Source organism: Diceros bicornis, chromosome 9, assembly GCF_020826845.1.
Source record: "Diceros bicornis minor isolate mBicDic1 chromosome 9, mDicBic1.mat.cur, whole genome shotgun sequence".
Lineage (NCBI taxonomy): Eukaryota > Metazoa > Chordata > Mammalia > Perissodactyla > Rhinocerotidae > Diceros > Diceros bicornis.
In genome coordinates, this window is record NC_080748.1 from 76,903,339 (window position 1) to 76,928,319 (window position 24,981).

The window sequence follows — 24,981 nt, forward strand, 5'->3', positions numbered from 1 at the left end:
GGAAAATTACATTAGATTAAGTGGTCATCAGCTATTTTAGTGTAGTTAGAGGGTCTAGTGTAGAATTTCAATTCAGAGGAAGACAACCCTTCAGAAGAGTCAGAGTAGAAGGCATGAGGGGGCAGCTTTAGTAATCCCTTCTCATTGGGCAGCTCCAGCCTGTGTCAGGGAAGTCAACCTTGACAGTAGCTGGACAGGGAAGAACTTGCCAGGGTCGTGCTGTTGGCTGTGTAAAAGGGAGAAGGCCACCAGGCTGTCTGCAGAAGCTAATTACCTGGAAGGACGTCCCATAACATCTCCTGCGAATGCGTCCAGTGTCAGGGCTTTCTGCGGGTCCCAAGCAGTCAGCGATGCAACCTGTGGGGGGGCGGACTTCCACTCGTCACTCGTGGCCCTGGAGCATACCATTGCCTCGGCCCCTCACTCTGCTGCCCCCACACCAAGAAAAAACTCCGTATCTTTGGAGTACGTTACACTCGTTGTGAGCACTTACAAGTTGAAACTCATCTTTTTAAGAGTGAAGGCAAGGTTTGTAAGAGTATAATAAACTTTCTGTAAATATTTTTGTCACATTACTTGAGAAAACTTGGCAACAATACATGAAAAAAACAAAATATTTCTTTCTTCTTACAATTTTCCTAAATCAGTGTTTTCCAACCTTTTTTTAAATCACCCCCCAGGAGTCTTTTTAGATATTTTACTCCTAATCACCACACTATATGGAATTTTTAATACTAGAGATATGTGATATATCTGTTTATGTACTCTACATATCTATCTCTGCTTTATACAAGAAGTGGAAGTTTTTTTTTGCCTCTCCAAGAACCATTTTTTTTTTTTTTGCTGAGGAAGATGCACCCTGAGCTGACATCTGTTGCCAATTTTCCCCTTTTTTTGTTTTTCATGTGGGCTGCCACCATAGCATGGCCGCTAACAGATGAGTGGCATAGGTCCACACCTGGGATCTAAACCTGGGCTGCTGAAGCGGAGCGCACCAGACTTAACTAGTAGGTCTCTGGGGCTGGCCCATCAAGAACCAATTTTTACCACCTTAGAGGTGTTTTCACCCCTGTTGAGAATGCATGCTCTACAGATATATCGACTTGATGTCACTACAGCAGAGTTTAACTAATATTTTCAGGAACACAGGTTACATGAGTTCTTTAAACACCACATTTTATTATTTCTTTTCCAAATTTTCATTTTATAACAATACATATGCCATTTAACGTATATTATAACAACCCCCCTTGTCCTCAAGAAAGTCACCAATAATGGAATGCAGATTTAAAAATTAAAGGAGTCATTGTTTTAAGAAACAGTATTATATTTGTTCTCAGGACAGCACATAACCTATGAAAAGATTTTTTTTTTTAGAGTGAAAAATGCAAGAAATTAGTTTAAAATGCTTGTTTTCCAAAAGAACTTGTAACCAGATTTGTGAGGCTAGCAGGTAAAAGAACAAGATGATTGTCAAATTTCTGAAGCTAAGGAGAAAAATAACTGAAAATGACATGCTTAATATAAAAGGAACAATGGAAATTGTTCTGCCCTTTTAATTCAATGTATAATGCATGAGCATTTATAGGTGACAAATTGTAAATGATCTGATTGCGCCAAGGAGGTCTGAGAAGATGAAATGGTAGAGATACTGCCCATATGTGGAAAGATATTTGAAATATAGTATCCAAGATTTGTGCTACAGTCTCTATTTCATAATTTCAAAGAAACACAATGGATATTTATGAGAAAATGAATGCCTATTTTTTACAAAAGAAGATTATAGGACAAAACTCACAAGAAACTCAATTCAGGTAACCCTATTCTCCTAAATGAAATTCAGATTAAATAACACCAAAATAAATGATTACTTGCATAATTCTAGAGGTGTCTGTAAATCACCTTCTCTTAGTCTGAAGTGTATCTTCAGTATTCTATGTAGTTAAAGAGCCAACTTTTGAGAGGGATCATTGAATAGTTGAAAATGTCATTATTGAATTATTTTTCACCTGACAAGATACTACTCAAATCCTTTAGAAACACACAAAAAAAGTTATTGTCAGTAAAAACTTATTTAATTAGTTTCCCAGAAAATGAAATTAAACTTAGTGACAATATGAAAGACTGCTGTTGTGGCAAGATGAGTTACTTTCTTAAGTTGGTCATTTCTTGTGATTAATGAGCTGAAATACAAGTGTCAGATTTTGTTGGAACTAAAATAAATGGTCTTTCACTTAATTTCATTTTAACAAATATCATAAAACCAAATGTCTTCAGAGGAACACAGAATTACTTTTCTAGAAAAGATGACTTCGTGCAAGATGGCAAAATGAGTCCATGCTTTGTGAAAACCCTCTGCTTCAAACACAGCAATCATAGAAAAACAGGAAACCAAAGAGACATCCTGGAGTTCTAAATAAGGGAAACCTCTCTCTTGACCAGAAATGCAACAGACACATGCTGTTAGAACTGCTGGCTTCATTGTTCTCTTTCTCCCATCAGCTTCCGAGTTTCTTAAAAGAGGAATTTTTTTAAAATTGTTAATCTTCTGGGCATAACACTGTGCTGATAAACTTCTGTCAAACGTACAGTCTAATGGATATACAGATATATTTATATATCTTTATATAACAATAGATAAGTATTGTTCAAATTTTATTATTTATTAAGAAAATGAGAATATACATTTTAAAATATAATTATGCTCCTTATAAAATGTGATTTTATGTATAATATTAATAACAACGTATTATCTTAAGTGAAAATGAAAACTCTTACAAAAGAAAGTAAATCTTTACCTTTTTATGTTTATGCATAGTCTAGAAAACAAAGAAAAATTTTCCCTGTTTCTTAACTAATTCTAAATTTGGGTTAATTAATCCAAAGTAACAAAACAAGTCCCCAGCTTCACAACAGAAGCTAAGCAGCTTAATTTATACTTAAAGGCTGTTTTTCAGACTGCAAGTTGACTCCTAATGGGTAGAGTGGTTTATTTTGGATTTCTGAAATAATTTATTCTGGAATATGTCTGAACTCAAGAAATTACTTCTCTAAAAGCTCATGGCCTTTTGTGATCTCTTTCAAAAATAAACTTTCCAAAATATTACCTAACGCTATTGCCTTAAATACTGTATCATTATAGTCCAGAAACTTGAATTGCTGTTATAGCCATTTTGAGGATTAAACGAGATAATGAATTCCTTTAAAGCACTTGGCAACATAATAGAACCTCCAAAACAATGGTAGCTATTATTGTCATTATTAAGATATTTGAATTTAACACGTGAGGATGATAGTTGACATGCTCTGTGTTTCTGTACCTTAAACCAAGTTGGAGACCACTGCTTATTTTTGTAAATAAAGTTTTACTGAAACACAACCATTCTGACAGCATACTCACTTGCACTACAATGGTAGAGTTCAGTAATTGAGACAGAGAGTGTGTGGCTGGAAAAGCCTAAAATGTTTACTATCTGGCTCTTCAAGAAAATGTTTGCTGACTACTGACTTAAACTCAACCCATCTTTATAAACTTTTTTAAAAGAGAATACTTTATAAAAAATTAAGTTTAATTAAAATGACTTATCCACACTCATTTGAAACAAACCACTTTGACTCTTGTACAAGTTTCTGATACAAAGAGAAGTGACGACATAATTTGAATAGAGACCAAACATGCTTTGGAAAACTCAGACACCCAAAATCAAGCAATAGAAGTGGAACAAGTTCTGAATGCTTCAGTAGTTCAAGAACAAAGTGATGCCTATATGGTTGTTTAAGTAAACTAAATCTCCATTACCTAGTTTATTAAAATCAAATTTACTTCCAGTGGTTTGGGAAGGGGACAACAATTAGTAGACAGAGAATATATACTAGATTCTACTATGCAATCCTGTCTCTCTGCCTTTTTTTTTAATGCTATCTACAAAAAAGAAAAAATGACAGGGATTTATCAACTACCCCTGGGCTCTACCAATGCACTTAAATAGTAATCAGTGAACTCTACAATATGAAATTATTTGAAATTTTGTTGAAATTTCCTACAGTATGATGATAAATCAGCTAACACATAAACACATTAGGAAAGAGAGAAATTTTCTATGTGAAAAAATTAGGTAAAATTTACTGGAAGATTCTGTTCTGTTTTTCTGATCCCAGTGGATGGCCTATGTATTTATTCTACAGGCTGAGTTAGTGTGACTGAGTACCCATCCTGGGCTGGGCTGCAAAACAAATGATAGTGTAATTTCTAATATCCAGGACTCCCTCGGAAGCAGACACAGATTGCTCCTCCCAGAGACATGGCATAATCTCAATCACATGTAGCCATTTCTGTTTTTATTCCCAGGCATTTTTTCATCAGCCCTTTAACCTCTGGTTCTAATGCTACTGTATAATTCCTCTATCTCACCTTTCTTCCCACCTCATTCCACCCAGAGACTCTAATTAACCTTTGGGTCTCTTGTTCCATGTCAAATAATTTCTTCTACATTCTCAACCTCCACTCAAGAATCTTCTTCCGGTGTCCTTTCCTCAACTGATTCTGTCCCAAATGCATAACTTCTTCCACAGCCTTTTCCAGAAGAGAATGCCCATTCATTGCCCAGTGTTCCAATGCCCCATAGGGCCCACGTAGGATAATATGTGGATGAGGAAGAGACAACCCATTGGTTACTCCTCAACGCGCCTTTGAGATGTACTCCATCAGGTTAAAACATCCTCTTACACAACTCTCTCTGTAGCTGCCCTCTATTAATCTCTCTATCAGTCCCTCCTACATGCTCCTGCCTACACACCTTTCCTCAAGAACCAGCCTCACACTGAATGACTTCAATGTCACTGGGGAGATTCAGCCAACAGCTTAGCCTGATGGTTCCTTGCCATTTTTGTCTTGACTCCATTGTGTTTAAGCTACTTATATCCATATAACACCCCAGATTTTGTATTTAGTTACCCAGAATTATTCTGAAATTCTAAATCCTGGATCCTATTCTCTGATCACAACCTTACCTTCTGGCTCTCATTTCATCACTTCAGCCTTACCTGTTCTTTGACCATTTGGAGCCCCTAGATCCTTCACTTTGCACTTTCACTCTCCTCTGATTTTTACTTCTTTTCATATCCAACCCAGACCACAGGGTCATCATTTCAACTCCTTTTCCATATTCCCTGAGCCCTCATCTCAGCTCCACCAGCCTGAAAAAGCTCTAAAGTTGGATCAGTCTAAATGTTGCCTTTGTCCCCTTTATGCAAGGCCCCAAAAAGTCACAGACCTGTCTAAATTGGTATCACTATAAACTTATACTCTCAAAATTCAGATGAATCTTCAGCACTGCATTTGATGTATCTTTAATTAGCTATTTTGCATTCTCCACAGTAACCATTTCCTCTCTGCTCTCTCCACAAGCTTCCCACTTTATTGTCCCCTCATCAGGCTGGATGTAGACCTTGCTTCCTACTTCACTGGACAGACAGAAGTCACCTGATGGGGATTCCTTCAACGTACAATCCCCGCATTAGAAGTTCACCTGCAAATATTATTATTGGCCCATGTTTCCCTCTGCTTTTAATGACAATCCATTCTTTGTGTGCTGGATTTGCAGCAAAATTATACCCATTTTTCAGGCATTGGGCTGGATATAATTTCTTCATGAGCCTTTGTCATTGCTTCTCCATAACATAAAAAACTTGTTATCGTTTACTTTCTCTATTTCTTGCTAAACTTAAGCTCCATATACCACACAGCTATGAGGCAGCGTCCCATCACACAGACTTGACTCTACGGAAAGTTTAGCACTAGTGATATTTTGTTACAGGAAACAAACTTTCAAGAAGAGTGGAATTCACAAGTTACTCCTTAAAAGTTTCCTGATACCCACATAGATGTTTACACTCAACAGGTGTAGGCCATCCATTCCTTTTCTGAAAAGCTTATGTGTGGGTGGATTGAATTTTTATTAACCAAATCCACTTTTCAATGCACTGGGAGAATTCTGTGTATCTAAGAGAACTCAACTATATGGCAAATTGATTTCTTATGTGAAAAATACTTTTTTAATAAAGATAATCAAATCCCATCTTTTCCGCTTTTTAACTATACTTTTTCATATATTGGATTTCTTCAAGTGTGCACAGCTGTATATGTATACCTTACTTACATGATGAACGGGTTTCTAAAGAATTATATGTCAATCAATTTTTTCATAAAAACATAACCATTGAATTCTGAGATACATTCTAGAAATAATTGTTCACAATGAAAAAAACAGTGATCTCTGGAAATCATTAGAAAGTATTTAAAAATCAAATATTAACAAAGTTACTCAACCAATAAAAAGTACGATTCCAAAACTCTAGTATGGTATGGAGGGTGCTAGAAGGTGCTTATTTAATCACTAAACTTACCTGCTCCTGACTTGACATCTGTAGCGCAGGTTGTCACCCCTCAGTTTCTAGGCCAGACATTACTGTGTTATCTCTTTCAATTTTCCTCTAGCCCCCTCCTTGCTATTGCTGAGCGTCTGACTTGCTTATTTCCAATCTTCTGAACCTGTGCTCGCTTACACTCAGTAGGAAACAGACTAACACAACACGACAAAAGGAGAGAAAAGAAGAGGTGGACAGGAGAACAGCAAGAGGAAGAGTAACACCCAGGCAGAGGATCTCCTTGGCAACGCGACACGCTATGGGGACGATCGGACAGGCCCCCGGTGACAGGAAATGAATCAGGCAACACAGGGACCAAAGGCAACCCTTAAGAAGCAGCTTCGGTCAAAGCCAAGTAATTAACGAACTGAAATTAATTTTCAGACTTATAAAAGGCACTTTTACCTCAAAACGTGAGCTGCTTACCTCTGCAAGATAGAACTCGTCATATTGGCGTCGGAAGCTCTCTCCCTTGTGGTAGTTGCTGGCGGCGACGATCACGTCCACGGTCACCATGCTCAGGATGAACATGTGGAAAACTGACGAGCGCATCATTTGCTGAGGAGGCAAAACAGAGGAACTCTTAATGAAGAAATAAACCTTAGCATTAAACGTAATTGGTGTGCTTAGACCTGCGACACCTTTGTGCTCTGCTGCTGTGCAAAACAGCGCTTCTAAGATAACTCGATGAATGTCAACCACTGCTGAATGGTGAGAGAAAGGGAATCTTTCTCTTCAGGCAGCTAAAAATGACTGCAGAGATAGTCTCAGAGACTTTTGGTTAAAAATGGAAAATCCATGTCATTTAACTTGGGTATAGCTCGTATCTTAATTTTCATTGGTTAGTTAGGTAGTTTTTATCCTTAAATACTGACCTCATGGAGAAATGATCTTAAAAAAGCTGATACCACACAACAAGTAGTGCTTTCTTCTGTTAAGAGAGAAGACTACTGTGGATGAAAATATTTTAGATATGATCATAAAACTGGAAAAGTGGGAGAAACCTAAGATCTATTTATTTTTTACTTTATTTACTTCCACAAATAATTTATTTTTTATCTTTTTAAATCACTTTATTCAGGTAGGATTGACATAAGAAAAGTTGTACATACTGAATGTATACAACTCAATGAGTTTGGGGATAAGCATACACCCATGAAACCATCACCACCATCAAGACCATAAACATATCCATCACCTCCCTAAGTTTCTTCCCACCTCTTTTATTATTACTTTTTGTGGTAAGAACACTTAACATAAGATCTAGCCTCTTAGTAAATTTTAAGGATACAATACAGTATTGTTAACTATAGGCACTATGCTTCGTAGCAGATCTCCATTATTTATCTTACACAACTTAAACTTGGTATCCTTTGCATAAATAATTAATTTAGAATTATACAACAACTAATAAAAACCAATGTCTGTATTTGTATTTACAATGTGCCTGAAGCTGTCGTAGGTGCTTTTCATAAGTTAACTCATTTAATGTCATAACAGCCCTGGGAAGTTACTCTAAGTTTACAGAGAAGGAAACTGAAGCTCAGAGAAGTTAAATAACTTTCCCACTGTCACACAGTATTTATTTATTTTTATTTATTTATTTATTTTTTGTGAGGAAGATCAGCCCTGAGCTAACATCCATGCTAATCCTCCTCTTTTCGCTGAGGAAGACTGGCTCTGAGCTAACATCTATTGTCAATCCTCCTCCTTTTTTTTTTCCCCAAAGCACCAGTAGATAGTTGTATGTCATAGCTGCACATCCTTCTAGTTGCTGTATGTGGGACTCAGCCTCAGCATGGCCGCAGAAGCGGTGCCTCGGTGCGCACCTGGGATCCGAACCCGGGCTGCCAGCAGCAGAGTGCACGCACTTAACCGCTAAGCCACGGGACCGGCCCTGTCACACAGTATTGAGGTGGTCCAAGTCTACTGTGTACATTGAGGTGAGATAATTAGGCATTCAAAAATAATGACTACTATTATAACAGCTACCACGTATTGAATGCTTCCTATGTTCCAGGTCATACTACAAGTATGTTATTTATTTTATCTCTTTTAGTCTCTACCATAGCCCTATGTGGTGGGATATATTACTCCCTTTTCCCAGTGACTTCAGAGAGATTAAGTCATTTGTCCAAGGTCACCCAGCAAGTGCACCACAGAGCCAGGCTCTGCACCCAAGTCTGTTGAAAGTCCATTCTGGACCCACTGTCCACTGGGGTAGAGAACAAATAAAAGGAGAGAGTAGAGGCTGGGCAGCAGCAGGAGGGGAGAAGCTGACCTATGCAAAGTGGCTGAGCACATAACAACAAACCACTGAGTCACATCCCTTGGTGGCACCCAGTGACCAGGGACTAGCGCCAGCATGCAACCCCCTCCTGAGGCCTCGCTTCTTCTCAGTACTTACGGACACAATCCTCACCATTTGATCTGACCTGAGAATTCTTCAGTCTTTGCAACTACAAGAGCCTAACTAAAGCAGAGCCTGAGAATGGGAAGAGAGAACAAGGCCTGCCTCTGAGCGCTGCCGCTGTCTCTCTGCATCCACATATGTGATTTCACGGGGGCCTCCTTACCCTGCAGTCGGCACTGACTGCGTGGGCTCTGAGCCAAGGTGCGTGGAGCTGAAACTCCACCACTTACGAGCTCTGCGGCCCCGGGCAAGTCACTTCAACCTCTCTGTGCCTCAGTTTTCCCATCAGTAAAGTGGAGATGACAAAGGCAACTCCAAAGGTTGTTATCAATTTTAAATGAGCAAATATTTGTAAAGCTCTTAGAACAGTGTTTGCATATCATGTGTTCTATTAAGATTTGCAGGAAAAATAAATGCAGTTCTGTGAATCAGGTATTTTGCTGTTCAAGAAGGAGAAATTAGCTGCCCAAGGTCAAAGAATTCATAATGTTGTATACTTGACTGAGTCCAGAACCAGGCGAGATAAATAAAAGTGATAAGGTCTAATAATTTGAGAGATGTCAGAGCCATTGGAAAAGCAAATCTTTAGTAAGGTTTCGTGTCCCCAAGGCTATTGATGCATTCTTATATCTATCTGCCTTTAGCTTTATTTTATAGGTAATAGAAAATCAAATTCCAGAACTGCCAATCAACATATTTAAATACATGTCAATTTACTTGCAGGAACTACTGACCTCCATAACACAGATAAGCAAATCCCTTGGCAAGTTTCTATTCTCATTAGAATTTTTATTGTTATTTAGTCTTTCTCCCATTGTGGGAGTTAAATTCCATAACTATTATTCCTTTTCTGTACTCTTTTCAACATAATGTTCTATTAAAAACATTTCAACTGAGGGGCCGGCCCGGTGGCGCAAGCGGTTGAGTGCGCGCGCTCCGCTGCCGCGGCCCGGGGTTCGCTGGTTCGGATCCCGGGCGCGCACCGACGCACTGGTTGGTGAGCCATGCTGTGGCGGCGTCCCATGTAAAGTGGAGGAAGGTGGGCACGGATGTTGGCCCAGGGCCGTCTTCCTCAGCAAAAAAAGAGGAGGATTGGCGGATGTTAGCTCAGGGCTGATCTCCTCACAAAAAAAAAAAAAAAAAAAAAAAAAAAAAAAAAAAAAACATTTCAACTGATTTCCACTTTATCTGCATGACAGAAAAGCCACAACTTTCTCTTTCTATTTTCCTTAGCTGTGAATTTATGTCTTAAGTAAACCGTTATTACTGAAAGGTCCAAACAAAGCTTTCAGCCATGGCTGTCAAAAAACTTTTACATTGGTTTTGTAACTGTCACAGCTTCACTTTGGTGCTGTCATTATAATTAGGTTGTTTTTTGTCTGAGTGTCTACGTGTCCCTGTTGGTACAGAGTCATTAAAATAATCACTTACAATGGATTTTGATACACTATAATCACCATTGCTTAGCTGGCTTTCTCCAAAGTAATCACTTTCAAATATTAAATAAGAATTAAGGTGATCAGTATGTGCAGTTGCTAAATTTAAATATTTAAACCAGTAACTCTAGCTTTAAAGTTAGAGCTAGTGACGTGGACTACTTCAACTCAATTCAGTGCAACCAGTGTTTGAAACTAGCTATTGGTCTCCATTAACGTAGAAGGGCTGGCAACAGTGTCTTTAGACTCATGCTTATATCTACAGGCAGTCCAAATCTATACCCTTCAATTTTTTATTTTCTTATAAAAATTAACATAAAGGAAAGTGTTAAAGTTGAGTCAGTGCCACAAAATATTATATAACAAGATTTTCACAACTGTATTATTTATTGTGGATGTAGACTATATATACCTAGATATAAACACACACATACATATGCAGGTATGTATGTATGTGTGTGTATATACATTTATATACATATATGTGTATATATCTATATATTTATATAGATATTTAATATAAGACTCTTCAGATTCTGCATATGCATTCAATGTTTTAAAGTTCTCTTCAATTGCAATGTCATTTTGGTTTATATTTCTAAAAAAAATCAGAAAGTTTTACATATATTTTTAGCTTGGCTTTGATCCAAGAACTACCGATTTCTGGATGTGACAGTTGGAATTACCAAAATATGAAGAAGCAACTATAACTGAATCATCCTCAAGGCAGCCATATCTGTCAGGAATGCTCAGGAGCCCTGCTACTCAAAGGGTGGTCCCTGGACCAGCAGCTTCCTCGGAGTGTATTAGAAATGCAGGGGGGCTGGCCCCACGGCTTAGTGGTTAAGTGTGCTCTCCAATACTGGTGGCCCGGGTTCGGATCCCGGGCACGCATCCACACACCGCCTGTCCAGCCATGCTGAGGTGGCCCACATACAGCAACTAGAAGGATGTGCAACTATGACATACAACTATCTACTGGGGCTTTGGGGAGAAAAAGGGAAAAAAAAAGAGGAGGATTGGCAACAGATGTTAGCTCAGGGCCGGTCTTCCTCAGCAAAAAGAGGAGGATTGGCATGGATGTTAGCTCAGGGCTGATCTTCCTCACAAAAAAGAAAAAAAGAAATGCAGGATGGCAGGCTCTATCGCAGACCTACTAAATCAGAATCTGCATTTTGAACAAGGTCCCCAATGATTAATGTGCATTTTAAAGTTTAAGAGGCTCTTTCATAGAGGATATGATACCAGCTCAAGACAAGGTTGACATAAGGGAAGCCATATTGTAGAAGAGAAAAACTCTATTGTAACTTTGAATGACCTCTGACAAACTAACCTAGCTGGCTATGCACCCTCCAGGAGATCTAACTGCTCTGTAGATTTTACAACCCCTGCTTGTGCATGTACCTCCCAGCTGCAATAAGATGATAACTTCATTTTTGTGCATTCCTTAGGATTGTGATGACCCCCGAACAGAGAATCTATGCTGACAGCCATCATCAGTAAAAACTGAAAGATCTGGTGTGGCACTCTCATCTGTAACACCATAAGGTCAACATTCCTAACCCCCTCCCCAATAACACAAGGGCCTATATAACTACTGTAAGATTTTATGCCCCCTTAAGATGGTTCTTTTGGACATGAGTAGGCAATCTTCCCTTTTGCTAGCAAGCTGTAATAATAAAGTCCTTTTTCTCCTACCACCTTGCCTCTTGACTATTGGCATGTCTTGCGGCGAGCAGAAAGCCCCAGGTTGGGCAGTAACAGATACTCCTTGATACCCCAGGTTAAACTGGATGACCTATAACACTTTTTACAAATTCACAATTACATGATTCTAAAAGTCTATAATCACCGAATAGAATATAAAAATACTGGCTATAATATGATGATAATACATTAGGATACACCACCACACCCCTCTCCAACTCCAAGTCAAAAATCAACTACACCAGTTTGGCTTCATGAAGACAAAAGTATGTGTTGCTTTTTCAACCACTGGGAGGGTATTATGAAGACACCATCACAGACTCTTTCATAAAGTCTAAGCATGCAGGTGGCCTCCAAAGAGGTAAGGAAACAGTTTCTTCCCTAGAATCTCCAGAAGTAATGCAGCCTTGCTGACACCTTGATTTTAGCCCAGTAAAACCCATTTTGGACTTCTGACCCGTAGAACTATAAATAATAAATTTGTGTTGTTTTAAGTCACTAAGATTGTGGTAATTTGCTACCGTAGCAATAGGAAACTAATACAATCACTGTTCACGATTTTGACACACACCCGTTCAAATCATCTCCCATGAAACATGACCATGTACAAGTGCACGGTGCTCCAAAGTTCTACCTGACCCAAGGGTTCCACCCAAGGCCACCTGCCAGCAGGGGTCTCTGTCAGATTTATCACTACAAATATAAACTCATTATACCAACCAAGGTTTTCATCTTACTTGTTTCAGAAGGCGTAATGAGACAATGGGTCTGGAGCAACGATACTGAGTCCAACCTCAAGCAGAAGAACAAGAAAGGTCACTCTTCTTTACGTTAGTTCTGAATCCTACCGTGAAAGGAATGATCTCAAGAGACTGCGAAGTCTACGTCAAACATGGACAGGATCCTCACCCAATTCAAACCGATACCAACAAGAGGTATTAGCAAAATAAGAGCTAATATTTGAGTGCCTGGCTTGTGCCAAGCTTCATCCCAAGCATACTGCATGCTGACATAAAAATTTCATTTAATCCTCAACAACCCGTGAGATAGGTACTTTTGTTATCCCCTTTCACACGTGGAGAAACAGGAAAGGATAAGTAGATTTCCAAGCTCACAGACTTAGAAAGTAGTCTCAGATATTTTGAGTCCAAAGCAGGTGCTCTCTTGCCTTCTGTCAGGCAGTCAAAACGCATCTGACTCCCCTCTGCATATTAAAGGAGAATGAGAAGCAGCTCCCTCGCCAAGTGTTTGTGATTCAACAGAAGGTATAAGTTTGTGAACCTTATATTTGAGAGCTGAAGACGATCTGTTCCTTACAGAAGGGTGTAAGATCGCTATGGTGTCAAAGAATGTCAATTTTGAACACAGGCTGAGCTGAGTTCAAATCTTGACTGTGCACAATTTAACATCTCTGTGACTCAGTTTTCTTGTATGGGAAATGGGTGTGATAACATCTACATCTCACGTTGTAACATGAATATAAATGAGACTATTTAGTATAGAGTCTAAATAGTATAGACGCCACAGCAGGCATCTTGCACTCCTCAACTCTTACAACTATTACTGTATTTGAAAATTACAAATTTCAACACTCCAAGCATTTAGAGGTAGAGATACAATCAGTTACTTATGGGGAAGGTAAGAAGGTATAATACGAGAAATCAAGTGGAAGAGATAACTAATCTTGAGAGGGACCGTGAAAATTTATAGACTTTCAAAAAGGTCTTAGACTGTCTCATTTTTAGTGGTATGAATGCTTAAGTACTTTACAGGAGCTATTTCTACTAATATGTTCAGTAATTTTTCCTATAAAGATTCTGAAGACTCTGTAGGCAAACATCCAACAAATCAAAATCGTGGCCTTGGAGGCCACAATAAGGATAAATTAGGATAATGAATAGTATAGCTCAGAAATCAAATCTTTCTTTAAATTGCTGCTTGAGCGAATAAAATATCCTACTTTGGTAAACAAATTTCATGCACTGAAGACTGTATCAGCTACGTACTAAAAGTTGTGTTTTAATTAGATTTCAAAATAAACATATTTGGAGAACAATGCAATTACAAGATGAAAATCTCAGAAACCATCTTGCATAGGAGCCACGGGCATAAGAACAGGAACATAATGTAAAAGACCAAGTGCACAAAACCTAAAATAAATCTCCCATTTGCAAATGGTACACCTTTCACTTCCCTTATTTAGAAGACATCTGGATATTCAGTACTTCCATAATCAACATACAAAATAATTCTGTCCAATATAAAGAATTTGTGTTAAAAAGGAAATATATTTATATCAATACTGAAAACAGAACCAATGGATGTCCTTACAAACTCGGCCTGTCCCACCTGCCTGCTTCTGGCATGTCCTTGGAGAGCAAGAGGATAGAAATCCACAAGTGACTTCCCACAAAGGCACTGAGAGTCTGAGACACTCATGAAAATCCTGCCCACTGTCAAGTCCTGACTGGTCTGTTCTCTTCTCTGGACAGTAAGCTAGGTTAGTGTGCAAGGGAATCCCACCATGTGGAAGTCAATTGTAGGAAGAGCGGTTTAGCAAGACACTTGCATCTCTTACCAGCGTGAGTCTATCTTTCACTCTACTCTGTAAGAGCAAGGTTAGATGTTAAATCATAAATTGCCACACAAATATTTATTACTGTTATTAAGATTTTTCAATCTCCAACTCCTGACTCTACAACACAAACTAGATTTTAATGAGAAGAAGTATACGCCCGGTGGAAAAGAAATGCCATTAAGAAGGACTGATTATTATAAGCCAGTGACTTTTAAATTTCTTTTAGCCTGTGTGGTAGAGCTGAAATTGAACCCACCTCCCTGTATCCACGGCCTTGGCAGTGCCCTCCCACTGTGACTCTGGACGTAGCCATGTGACTTGTTTTGGTCAGTGAGACAATAGCAAAGATGATGTAAGCAGAGACCTGGAACATACTTGTGAGTTGCGACTTACTCTTGCAGCTCTTGGAATCCAGAGCCACCACATTAACACTCCAGGCTGGCCTGCTGCATGGCGGCCATGGGGCCCATCATTCCCTTTACCCCAACAGTCAGCCATGCCCCAGAAGCAGAGATGCTAGCTGACTGCTAGATGTAAAAGGGAGCCCAGCCACAATCAGCTAAGATGGGCTCAGACCAGCAGCGTTATTCAGCTGACCACAAATTCATGAGCAAAATTTAGCATCTGTTGTATAAGCCACTAAGTTTCAGGGTGGCTTGTTGTTTAGCAAAAGCTAACTAATATACCCACCAAACCGGTTTTCTCATCCTGGGCACATAGCTAAATGACATTACCCAGCCTATTAGCATCATAGTGGGGCAATATGAGTGATTCTCAACACTGGAATGGAAATGGAAGTGATGTGTCACTTTGGAAGGGACAATTAAGAAAGGGTACGTCTTCTCCAAATTCTCTCTTCCACTCTACGGTGCAACTATGTGCTTCAGATGAGGTCATCAAAGGATAAGTTTTTGCAAGGAAACTGTTACAATACGTTTGTATATATACGTAGATGTATATACGTATATGCCACCTTTGCTTGCAGGTGAACACAGTTGGCCTCACCCGTGGTGTGCTGGAGTGGCAATTGTGTGCATCTCTCCCCGACTTCATGTTCAGCAACCTTGTTGCTGTTGTTCACTTGAAACTGGCCATGGTGGGAGCATTTACACCATGGAAATTAGCAATGCTATCAGTCAGGACTCCCCCACTGCAAGATGGTTGTTAAACATTTTAAACATTTGCAATCATACCGCTGCCCCCTACCCAGCTGCCCTGGCTCTCTGGCATCCCCTTGGAGTGGTAATCTGTTGTGGGCTATTTGAAAACTCATGTTCTAATTATACATAATGACCCTTGTGGGAAGAGTTGACCATTTAATGGGTTTTCTCAAGCTGCTTGCCCTTGTTACTCTAGGCTGGGCCAGAAATATATATATCATCCCATTCTGATACTTAGAGACTCATCCTGATCCATAATGCAAGGGCACTCACATAGATATGATGTCTCACTTACACTTTATAAGGCACACAAAAAAGCCATTGGAGGCATTGGAAGACTGTCATTAAGACTATAGGGATCTGGATATATCAGTTGAAGTAAGGAATAATCAAAATGGAGCTTTTTCCATTACCTGTCCAATATAATTGCCTGTCTTGAATTGATTTAAACCATGGCGTATTTTGTTTATGAAAGTTTCAATTAAGGACAACGTGTATTTTCCAGAGTACAATGTCAGAATGAATATTCACAATTTAAAATATCTTATGGAAAACTACTTAATATCTCCTTGTTTCCTCACACTTTGGGGCCATACATTTATGGATTAGTGGGATAAAGGAGAAGTAAATGAAGACATGTACAAAAACCTTTCAATTAGCTAAACTATAATTTAAGGATTAAGAAGTTAATGCCCCTACATGACTTCATTATTGACATTTGAAAAAATAATCAGGAATGAAAATGCTAAAATCTTGGCTTTGCAACAATAAAGTGTTGGCCTTGCTTACTTTTCTGGACACGGATAATAATAAAAATCAAAGTATTAGTTCTTCCACAATACTTTTCTCTCACATTCCCTGGTGTCTGGAAGAAGAGCAGCATAAGACGGAAACAAAAGCACACTAGTAATATTTTTAGCCTTGTGTTCCTTTAGACTTCAGTCCTGAGTTCCTTTGATGTTGGACACACAGTAGATTCAACGATAGTTTCTGACAGGACTTGATTTTCCCCATGTACTGAATTGGTCATGAAGCATTTTCTGCTTCCTCCTAAGGGAAGGAACCTCAAAGGGATCTCTTCTATACATTTCTCTATCTCCTGTATTAAATGAAAGCTACACTGGTACTCTGGACACAGCTGGCTGGACCAGAGGCTAAGCTGCAGAAGGGCAGCCTCCCCCAAGGTGGCTTGACAACATCTTTGATAAGAGGGATGCCCCAAACTGGATGATGGCCCTAAGACCCTCTCACTCTTGACTCTATTTTTCAGAAGTATTAATGCAAAGTGAGTAGAACAGATTAGGGCACCTAAGTTCCAGTAATAGAATCTTGTTGTTTCAAGTAATATCATCTTCTCTTTGTATATTTCAAGAAGCTGCACCATTCACCTTTGGGCACAACAGGACCCAGAGTGATGGTCGGCCCAGGAGGTCACTGCAGGTACTCCAGCCATAAGCCTCTCTCAGCGATGGTCACCTGGGCTGTCCCTTCCTCATGATCCTTTGATTCTGACTTACAGTCAAGTATTATAAGTAAAATGCCAGAGTGCAGGCACTAAAATTTTCTATTTTCCTCCCTAGAGCTCCACCAACCATATAGTTACTGAATAGTCTCGCCAGATTTTCACAAAGATGCTTTCTTAGTCTTAGTCATCAGTATTATGTGAGTTTTTCTTTTTTCCTTGTCTTTATGAGTACTTTAGTGAGAAATTAGAATGGGCTACAATAGGGCTGCTAGACAGAGGACCCTAAACCATGATGGTTTTAAGAACTTTGAAGATACTTGAACTGACATTCCCGTAGCTAATTAAAATGTCTATGTCTAGAATCACTTGATATTTACTTTTATATGTTTATGTTTATTTTTGGTATTAAATGGTGGGCAGGTGAACATGAAACTGTTGTTTTAAATTCAAGAGAGAAATTACAAATTCAAAAATGAAAGTAAATAGCTCTTTTTTTTTAGTAAATTGTATATCTAACACCATGCAGGACTTAGATTGTTTCATTTGATGAATGCAGAAATAAAACTTTTTGAGCTGTATAGTATCTTGAGGTGGGACACTGATTTTGAGATATTTAAAGTACTTAGGAAAGATAAAAAACAAATTTAAAGGATTGAAAAAATATACAAGAAATACACCAAATATGAAATGACTGAAGTTTTTTACTTTGTCCAAACCTTGTCATTAGCCTTATGGCACGGAAAGAGTCACACTGCTCCTCCAAACCCTTCAATTACAGTGACTGTGTTGAGCACTGAGAAAATACATGGTAACTTCAAACGCTAGCTGATGATTTTAAAGAGGGTTGTATATTTAACGCCAGAAATCAAGATTTGTAAGAAGAACAATGTATGCTTCATTTTTTCCAAAAGTGACAATGCAACAAATATATGATGGAAATTTGTCTCCAAAGACTATTTTATGAATGATTGGCATAAGTTAGTAAATGTCTCTTGATTAATATGAATGTAAATACTGAAGACTCATAGGACTTATTCAAACTGGAAGGTGAAAATATACAATGATATAGAAATTCAGTTTGAGATAATCTAAAACGCAAATAATTTTAAGATGTTCTGAATATTTCTTTCTTCCAATGAGGCTAAAAAAAATCAAAGACGCAAAACCATTTAACCAAGAGTAAAATAGATGGGTAAATAAATAAAAATAGCACTCATAATTTTATCTTACTTTTTATTTAAATATTCTAGTCTGGTTTCTATTTTGAATATAATTATTATTTGAAACACATATATATAATATACTAAATATATAGAGAATATATATATATTTAAATAGATCTATATGGAATATTTAGAACTGAAGATTTACACAAAGGACTCCTCTCTTTAGCTGATTTAGCCATAACTGGTTTCAAGACTACAATAGGTCTTTTTCAAATAACCTTTCAGCTACCTTCTTACACCTTTTGTTTGTGCTGTTTTACCTTTAGCTATTTTATTCTCCCTGTTCTTAATTCTCATTTCAAGTTGTTACAGAATAATTTTTTTATTCCTTTTTTCCCCTAAAACTTTTCCTCCAAGCCAACTGTTTCGTGTTCTGTTGTTAGAAATTGAAGACGAACATGTGTGCACGCACATGTTTGGGGGAGGGATCACTCACGTTTGCATAAGAGGAGAGTAAGAATTTGTGTCTGCTGTGTGTGAGGCTGTGTTGTTCTGTCCATGAAAGCACGTGCATGTGTACATTAGCATATAATCCCCCAAATATTTGCTAAGCACTTATCATGTGAAAGCTACAACGGAAGCAACTGGAAGTAGAGAAGAAAGTGACCCCAATATAAACAAGGAGTCAAGAGGTCACTGTGTTGAGGAAGCTTTGTGTGACCTGATTTGAGGGTACGGACATTAGGATGGAGTGGAGGGGATGATTCAAAGAAATTCAAAAGACTGAATTAATGACAGAATTGAAGACAGACCGGATTTGGGGAGGCTGAAGAGGGGTGCATTATAGGTTGGTGTACAGGTTTCAGGAAAAGCCTGATTTCTACATGGGAATGAGTAGGGGAGAGGTGCATTTGGTTTTCAATATGAGAGGGGTGATGTGTCCATGAGAGCACCTGGAAACACCTGCTGGAGGTTTAGACATACACCTCTCAGACTCAGAAAGCAGAGCTAGAACTAAAGGCTGTGAAGTCCCTGGACTATGGGTGTACATGAGAGCTGACTTCCTGGAAATGAAAAGAATCCTCTGAGAGAGTGAACGGTGTGGGAAGATATGCTAACAGTAATGCTAATCATTTCTACAGACTGAGTGACCCACGGCATCCCATACACCACGCTAGGTATTTTATGCGCATTACCCCTAATTCTTACAAAACCCTGAGAAATGTTATTATCCTCGTTTTTCACGTCAGGAAACTGAGGCTCTGGGAGATTTAGCAAATTGTTTCAGGTTCTCCTAGGCCACACTGTCTTAGCTGGACCACACTGTCTTCTCACATTGGTCTTTAGGTATAAAGGTTTGCTTGTGGATGGAACTTAAGTTCTCATGGGCTCAATCCTTGAAATCATCTGTCAGTAAGTGGGAAGGTTCATTAAGAAGACAAACATTTAAGAAGTGCCTAGGATGTCACTTCATCACTTGAAATACACATATCACACAGTCCACCTCCCCCAGTCTTCGCCTTCAATGGAAATTTTCTCAAAAAGCATTAAAACACTATAGTAATAATTTCGCCACAATTTGACCTACTTATGGTAAGAGCCCATTATCTCTATTCTTTACAGAAGGAGGCACATGATGGGATGTTAGCAGAGAGAAACTGAGCGAGAGCATACCAGGTCTCATGCAAACTTTCATTTTCTTGTCAGGGACTTTCTTTGCGATAATAGATCACTGGGCGTGTGTTGGAAGATGGCTCAAAACTGTGCAGCCACATCTGTCAAACTGTCAAGAGATGAAAACTACTACCTGAGAGGCAGGAGACAAACAGCTTGTCACAGCAGCAGCTGACAAATGAGGTTCCAATTTAGCAGAATTCCATGCATCATGCATTAGGGTGACCTCTTCACTCAGCTGCTGCTTACACTAAAATAGAGTTTAAACAGCTAAGTAACTGGCTGATGCTAAAAGAGTCAATTAGAACTTTTCACTTTGCTGAGATTCACACTTTAAGGAAACACTGAAGAAACTTTCTAAGTGGTTTTGTTAATACCACATAAAAGAATTGCGTTATTGCCTGAAGATGGTGGAGGTGTAAAATGTGCATCCGTATGTCAAGCATTAATATTTTGGACTTATCTCTCCAATGTTTTAATGTCTTCTCAGTTAGACAGAAGTGATACGCCCTTTAGAATTGCACAGGATTTCTGAAAATCATTTGGAAAAATCAATAGATAAATGGGCAATGGACGTGAATAAGCAATCTACAGAAAATATGTGGCCTACGTGCATGAAAAAAATGCGCAACATCCATTGGCTGTAATCAGGAAGATCCGAATTTAACATTATGCTCTATCATTTCATGCCATTAGGTGTAAATGTCTGATAACATCAAGTGTGGACAAGGATGTGAAACAATGAGAACTCTTACAAGTTGCTGGTAGGAGTAAACAGTGGCCCTACCATCTGGGGAGCCATTAGGCAAAGTCTCATAAAGCCTAATGTTGTCCACATTCTTGAACGCAGCAATTGCTCTCCTCACTATAGACACACAAATAACTCTCACACGTGCACAAAAAGGCATGGACAGGAAGAGTCCTAGAAGGTTTTCAATAGCAAAACAGTAAAAATAATCTCAATGTCCATCAATAGGAGAATGAACGAATGAACGGACAAATTGTGGTATATTTTTATGGTAGGATAACATACAGTGATGAAAACGAAGTGGTTAAAAATACGAGGTAGACTGCCTGTGATGAAATTCCCAGTCAGTAACTAGCTATGTGACCTCCATCAAGTTACTCAAGCTCTCTGTGCCTCAACCTTCTCATTTGTTAAACAGAGACCATAATAGTATCCACATTCATGGCATTGTTATGAGCATTAAATAATTTAACATCTCTGTGACATTGTGATTTATAATAAGAATATAAATTTGGTCTTTGTCCTGGTCTCTGGCACAGAGCTCCCAAAACCTTTGGCATCCCATGATGAAAGCCATAAAGATGTCTTTTGTTACGTTAATGAGGTGACTTTCAGAAAGCACCTAAGGATGGAGGCTGGTCACCAAAGGAGCCAATTATGTGGTTAGAGGCTCAGAACCTTCAGTCCCAGCACCAGACCTCTGGGGAGAGGAGAGGAGCTGGAGATTAAATCAATCGCCAATAGCCAATGATTTGACCAAGCATGCCTACATAATGAAGCCTCCATAAAAACCCAAAGGGAACCTTAATTTATTTTTTGCAAATATGTCAGATCTAGAGGGATGTCTGTCTATGGAAATTTTATTGATTAAAGTAGCATGTTGGTTTCAGTGTAAAGAGATTTTGGGTTCAGAGCTCTTCCGGGTTGGTGAACACATGGAGGTTGTGGGAGAGTGGCATGCTCAGAGAACAGGAAAGCTCTGTGCCCTTTCCCCATACCTTGCCCTTCGAAAACTGTTCCTTAGTTATATGGTTTTATAATAAACCAGTAAGCTAGTAAGTAAAAGCTTTCTCTGAGTCCTGTGAGCTGCTCTAGCAAATTAGTTGAACCCAAGGAGGAGGTCCTTGGAACCTCCAATCTATAGCTGGTTGGTCTGAAGCCCAGCTGACAACCTGAACTTGCGATGGGCATCCTAAGTGGGGGAGGGAGGAGTCTTGTAGGACTGAGCCCTTAACCTTTGGGATTTGATGCTATCTCCAGGTAGATAGTGTCAGAATTGAATTGAGTTGTAGGACACCCAGCTGGTGTCAGAAAATTGCTTGCTGGTGTGGGAAAACGCTCCCACTCCCACCACACTTCCCCACTGGAGTTGGTGATCAGAACCCTTAACTTCTAAGACACTATGTGCCTGAAACATAGTGAGTGATGAATAAATGTAGCTATTATTATTTTTTTTCTTTTTGTGAGGAAGATTAGCTCTGAACTAATATCTGTTGCCAATCTTCCTCTTTTTGCTGAGGAAGATTGGCCCCGTGCTAACATCTGTGCCCATCTTCCTCTACTTGATATATGGGACGTCTGCCACAGCATGGCTTGATAAGCGGTGCGTCGGTCCACACCCAGCATCCGAACCTGCGAACCCCGGGCCGCTGAAGCAGAGGGCGAGAACTTAACCGCTACGCCACTGGGCTGGCCCCTACTACTATTTCTAATAGTGGATACATAGGTATTCTCCCTATCTGTGCTTCCACATTATTTCATAATATATATATATATATATTTTTTTTTTTTGTGAGGAGATCAGCCCTGAGCTAACATCCGCCAATCCTCCTCTTTTTTTGCTGAGGAAGACGGCCCTGGGCTAACATCGGTGCCCATCTTCCTCCACTTTACATGGGACGCCGCCACAACATGGCTTACCAAGCAGTACTTTGGTGCACGCCCGGGATCCGAAACAGCGAACCCCGGGCCGCCGCAGCGGAGCGCGCGCACCCAACCGCTTGCGCCACCGGGCCGGCCCCTCATAATATATTTTTAATGCAAAGAAATGATTAAATATTATATTATGAAATGGCTCCAATTTACAAATTATTCCTCTGTAAATACATGGAAACTACATGGTGTTTCTCCAAAGAAACTATTTTACAGGTGATTTGAGCATCAGGTCAGATCACAATGGCCTATTTAGCCCTCAATAGACTTTTCAAGTCCTGTAAGAATTAAAAGTTTAATAGGAAAAGCTATCCCTGAGTTATAATTACTGAGGCCAACTTCCACTACTCATGATCAAAGCTCATGAGGGTGTTGAGTAGTGGCTCCCATAGGCAGAGACTGGGGCAAGGTTTTCAGAGAGGATTAAGAGGGGAAAATTACCGGGCCGGCCCAGTGACGCAAGTGGTTAGGCGCCGTGAGCTCTGCTGTGGTGGCCCAGGGTTCGCCGGTTCGGATCCCGGGCGCGCACCAACACGCTGCTTGGCAAGCCATGCTGTGGCAGCGTCCCATATAAAGTGGAGGAAAATGGGCACGGATGTTAGCCTAGGGCCAGTCTTCCTCAGCCAAAAAAGAGGAGGATTGGCAGATGTGAGCACAGGGCTGATCTCCTCACAAAAAAAAAAAAAAGGAAAAAGAAAAAAAAAAAGCAGGGAAAATTACTTTGAGTTTCTGCTGTAGGAAAACCCCATACTTTGCTTAAGTGGACCTGCAGCTTCCATTCCATTCCCATGACCTACTGCCTCTGGCCAGTCTCCTGTTTTCTCCTAGCTTCACATTCATCTTGGGATGTTTTCTAGTGAGTCTCTTTAGAATGCCTGATTGGGAGGTTACTGACTCAGTCACAATCTGCCATATTTGTGCAATACGCAAGAAACAGAATAAACCTAGTCTTCAAGGAGAAAAATAGAGGCAGATGTACAGACCAAAACAAAGATGAGAAATCATGTGGCCCAAACAGAGATCAAGAGAAAGGCAACAAAAGCATAGTCGCCTGGTAGCCCTGATGACACTCGCAACAAATGCTCCCTGTGAGCATAAGGTTTGTCCCTTGTGATCAAATGATTCTTGACTAGGACATAAATACTCACTTAATTCTCACAAGCTGAAGAAGAAGGTATTATTATCCCCATTTTATAGTAATATGCCCAAGGTCATACTAAGAAGGAGCATAGCTGAAATTCATCTGTCTCCACAGCCTCTTCTCTAAGAGGCTACAATCGTGTGACGTGTTCTCCCTCAGGCAAGATGCTGTACTGGGGATTACTCCATAGAAGGAAGTGAAGATGTCTGTAGCTGGGGAGGCAGGCGTGAGAGGGGGTCATGCAGGAGACGGGCTGGAGGCAGTTGTAGCACAAAAAGAAGAGGAAACCAGGTGTGGGGTTTGGCTTCCCCATGTTCTCAGGCTTTCCTTGTCACTTCCAGCCATCTCGTTCCCAAAGTAAGGACCAAAGGCAGGCAGGGTGGGACCCCAGACTAGGAGAATATCAGCAGTGCACAGGGAAGCAGAGAAAGAAGCAGAAAGACACTCCAGGCAGGACCGAGGGGGTGCATCAGGGGCTACAGGACATTAGCTCATTTGTTCTTAACTTAGGAATGAACTTATTAGGAACTGCACAGAATTACAATAGCTAAGTTCCTTTTTAAATATGGCATGAATTTCATTCATAACTGGATGAACATGAAAAATGTCCCAGCAAAATTAACTTCATTCACATTAAGTTAATTAACTAAAAATCTGAACAAGGGGCATCAGAGAGCTCGCCACACATAACCCACCAGGTCAACAGTACAGTTCTGGCTTGTCCTCCTGCTCTGAACTTGCGGTTTTGCAATTAAATTTAAGAGTATATGTATTTTCATTTACTATAAAAGCAGAAAAGACTATCCTAAGGGTGCCAGATCCTTTCCCTGCATGCATGCATATGACTCCCATTATGATTACAATTATGGCTATGATTATACTTATAATTTGTGTCTCAGAATATAGAATGGAATTTGTAGAGTTTCAAATTACAGACCAAAGGTGCCTGTTTTTTCCCTCTATAAATGGCTCTATGGAGCCTATTATTCTGTAGAAGAGTCAGAAGATCTCTAAGTGCCCTAATTCATTTGATAGCTCCATATTCAATATATGTAAAGAGGGAGCAGAAACACAATGATCGCAACATTTGAAATAGGGTGAAATATGTGTGTATATGTGTAGGAATGTAGGGAAA

The 24,981-nt window shown here is 39.5% G+C and overlaps 1 protein-coding gene across 1 annotated transcript in view; it reads right to left on the reverse strand.

Moving 5' to 3' along the window:
* The window catches only part of NALCN (sodium leak channel, non-selective), a 289,313-nt gene that overhangs the window by 164,241 nt on the left and 100,091 nt on the right, over nt 1-24,981 (reverse strand). The window contains exon 10 of the mRNA XM_058548440.1: nt 6,853-6,984. Within this exon, the coding sequence (XP_058404423.1) occupies nt 6,853-6,984 (132 nt within the window). The remainder of the gene's footprint in view (nt 1-6,852; nt 6,985-24,981) is intronic.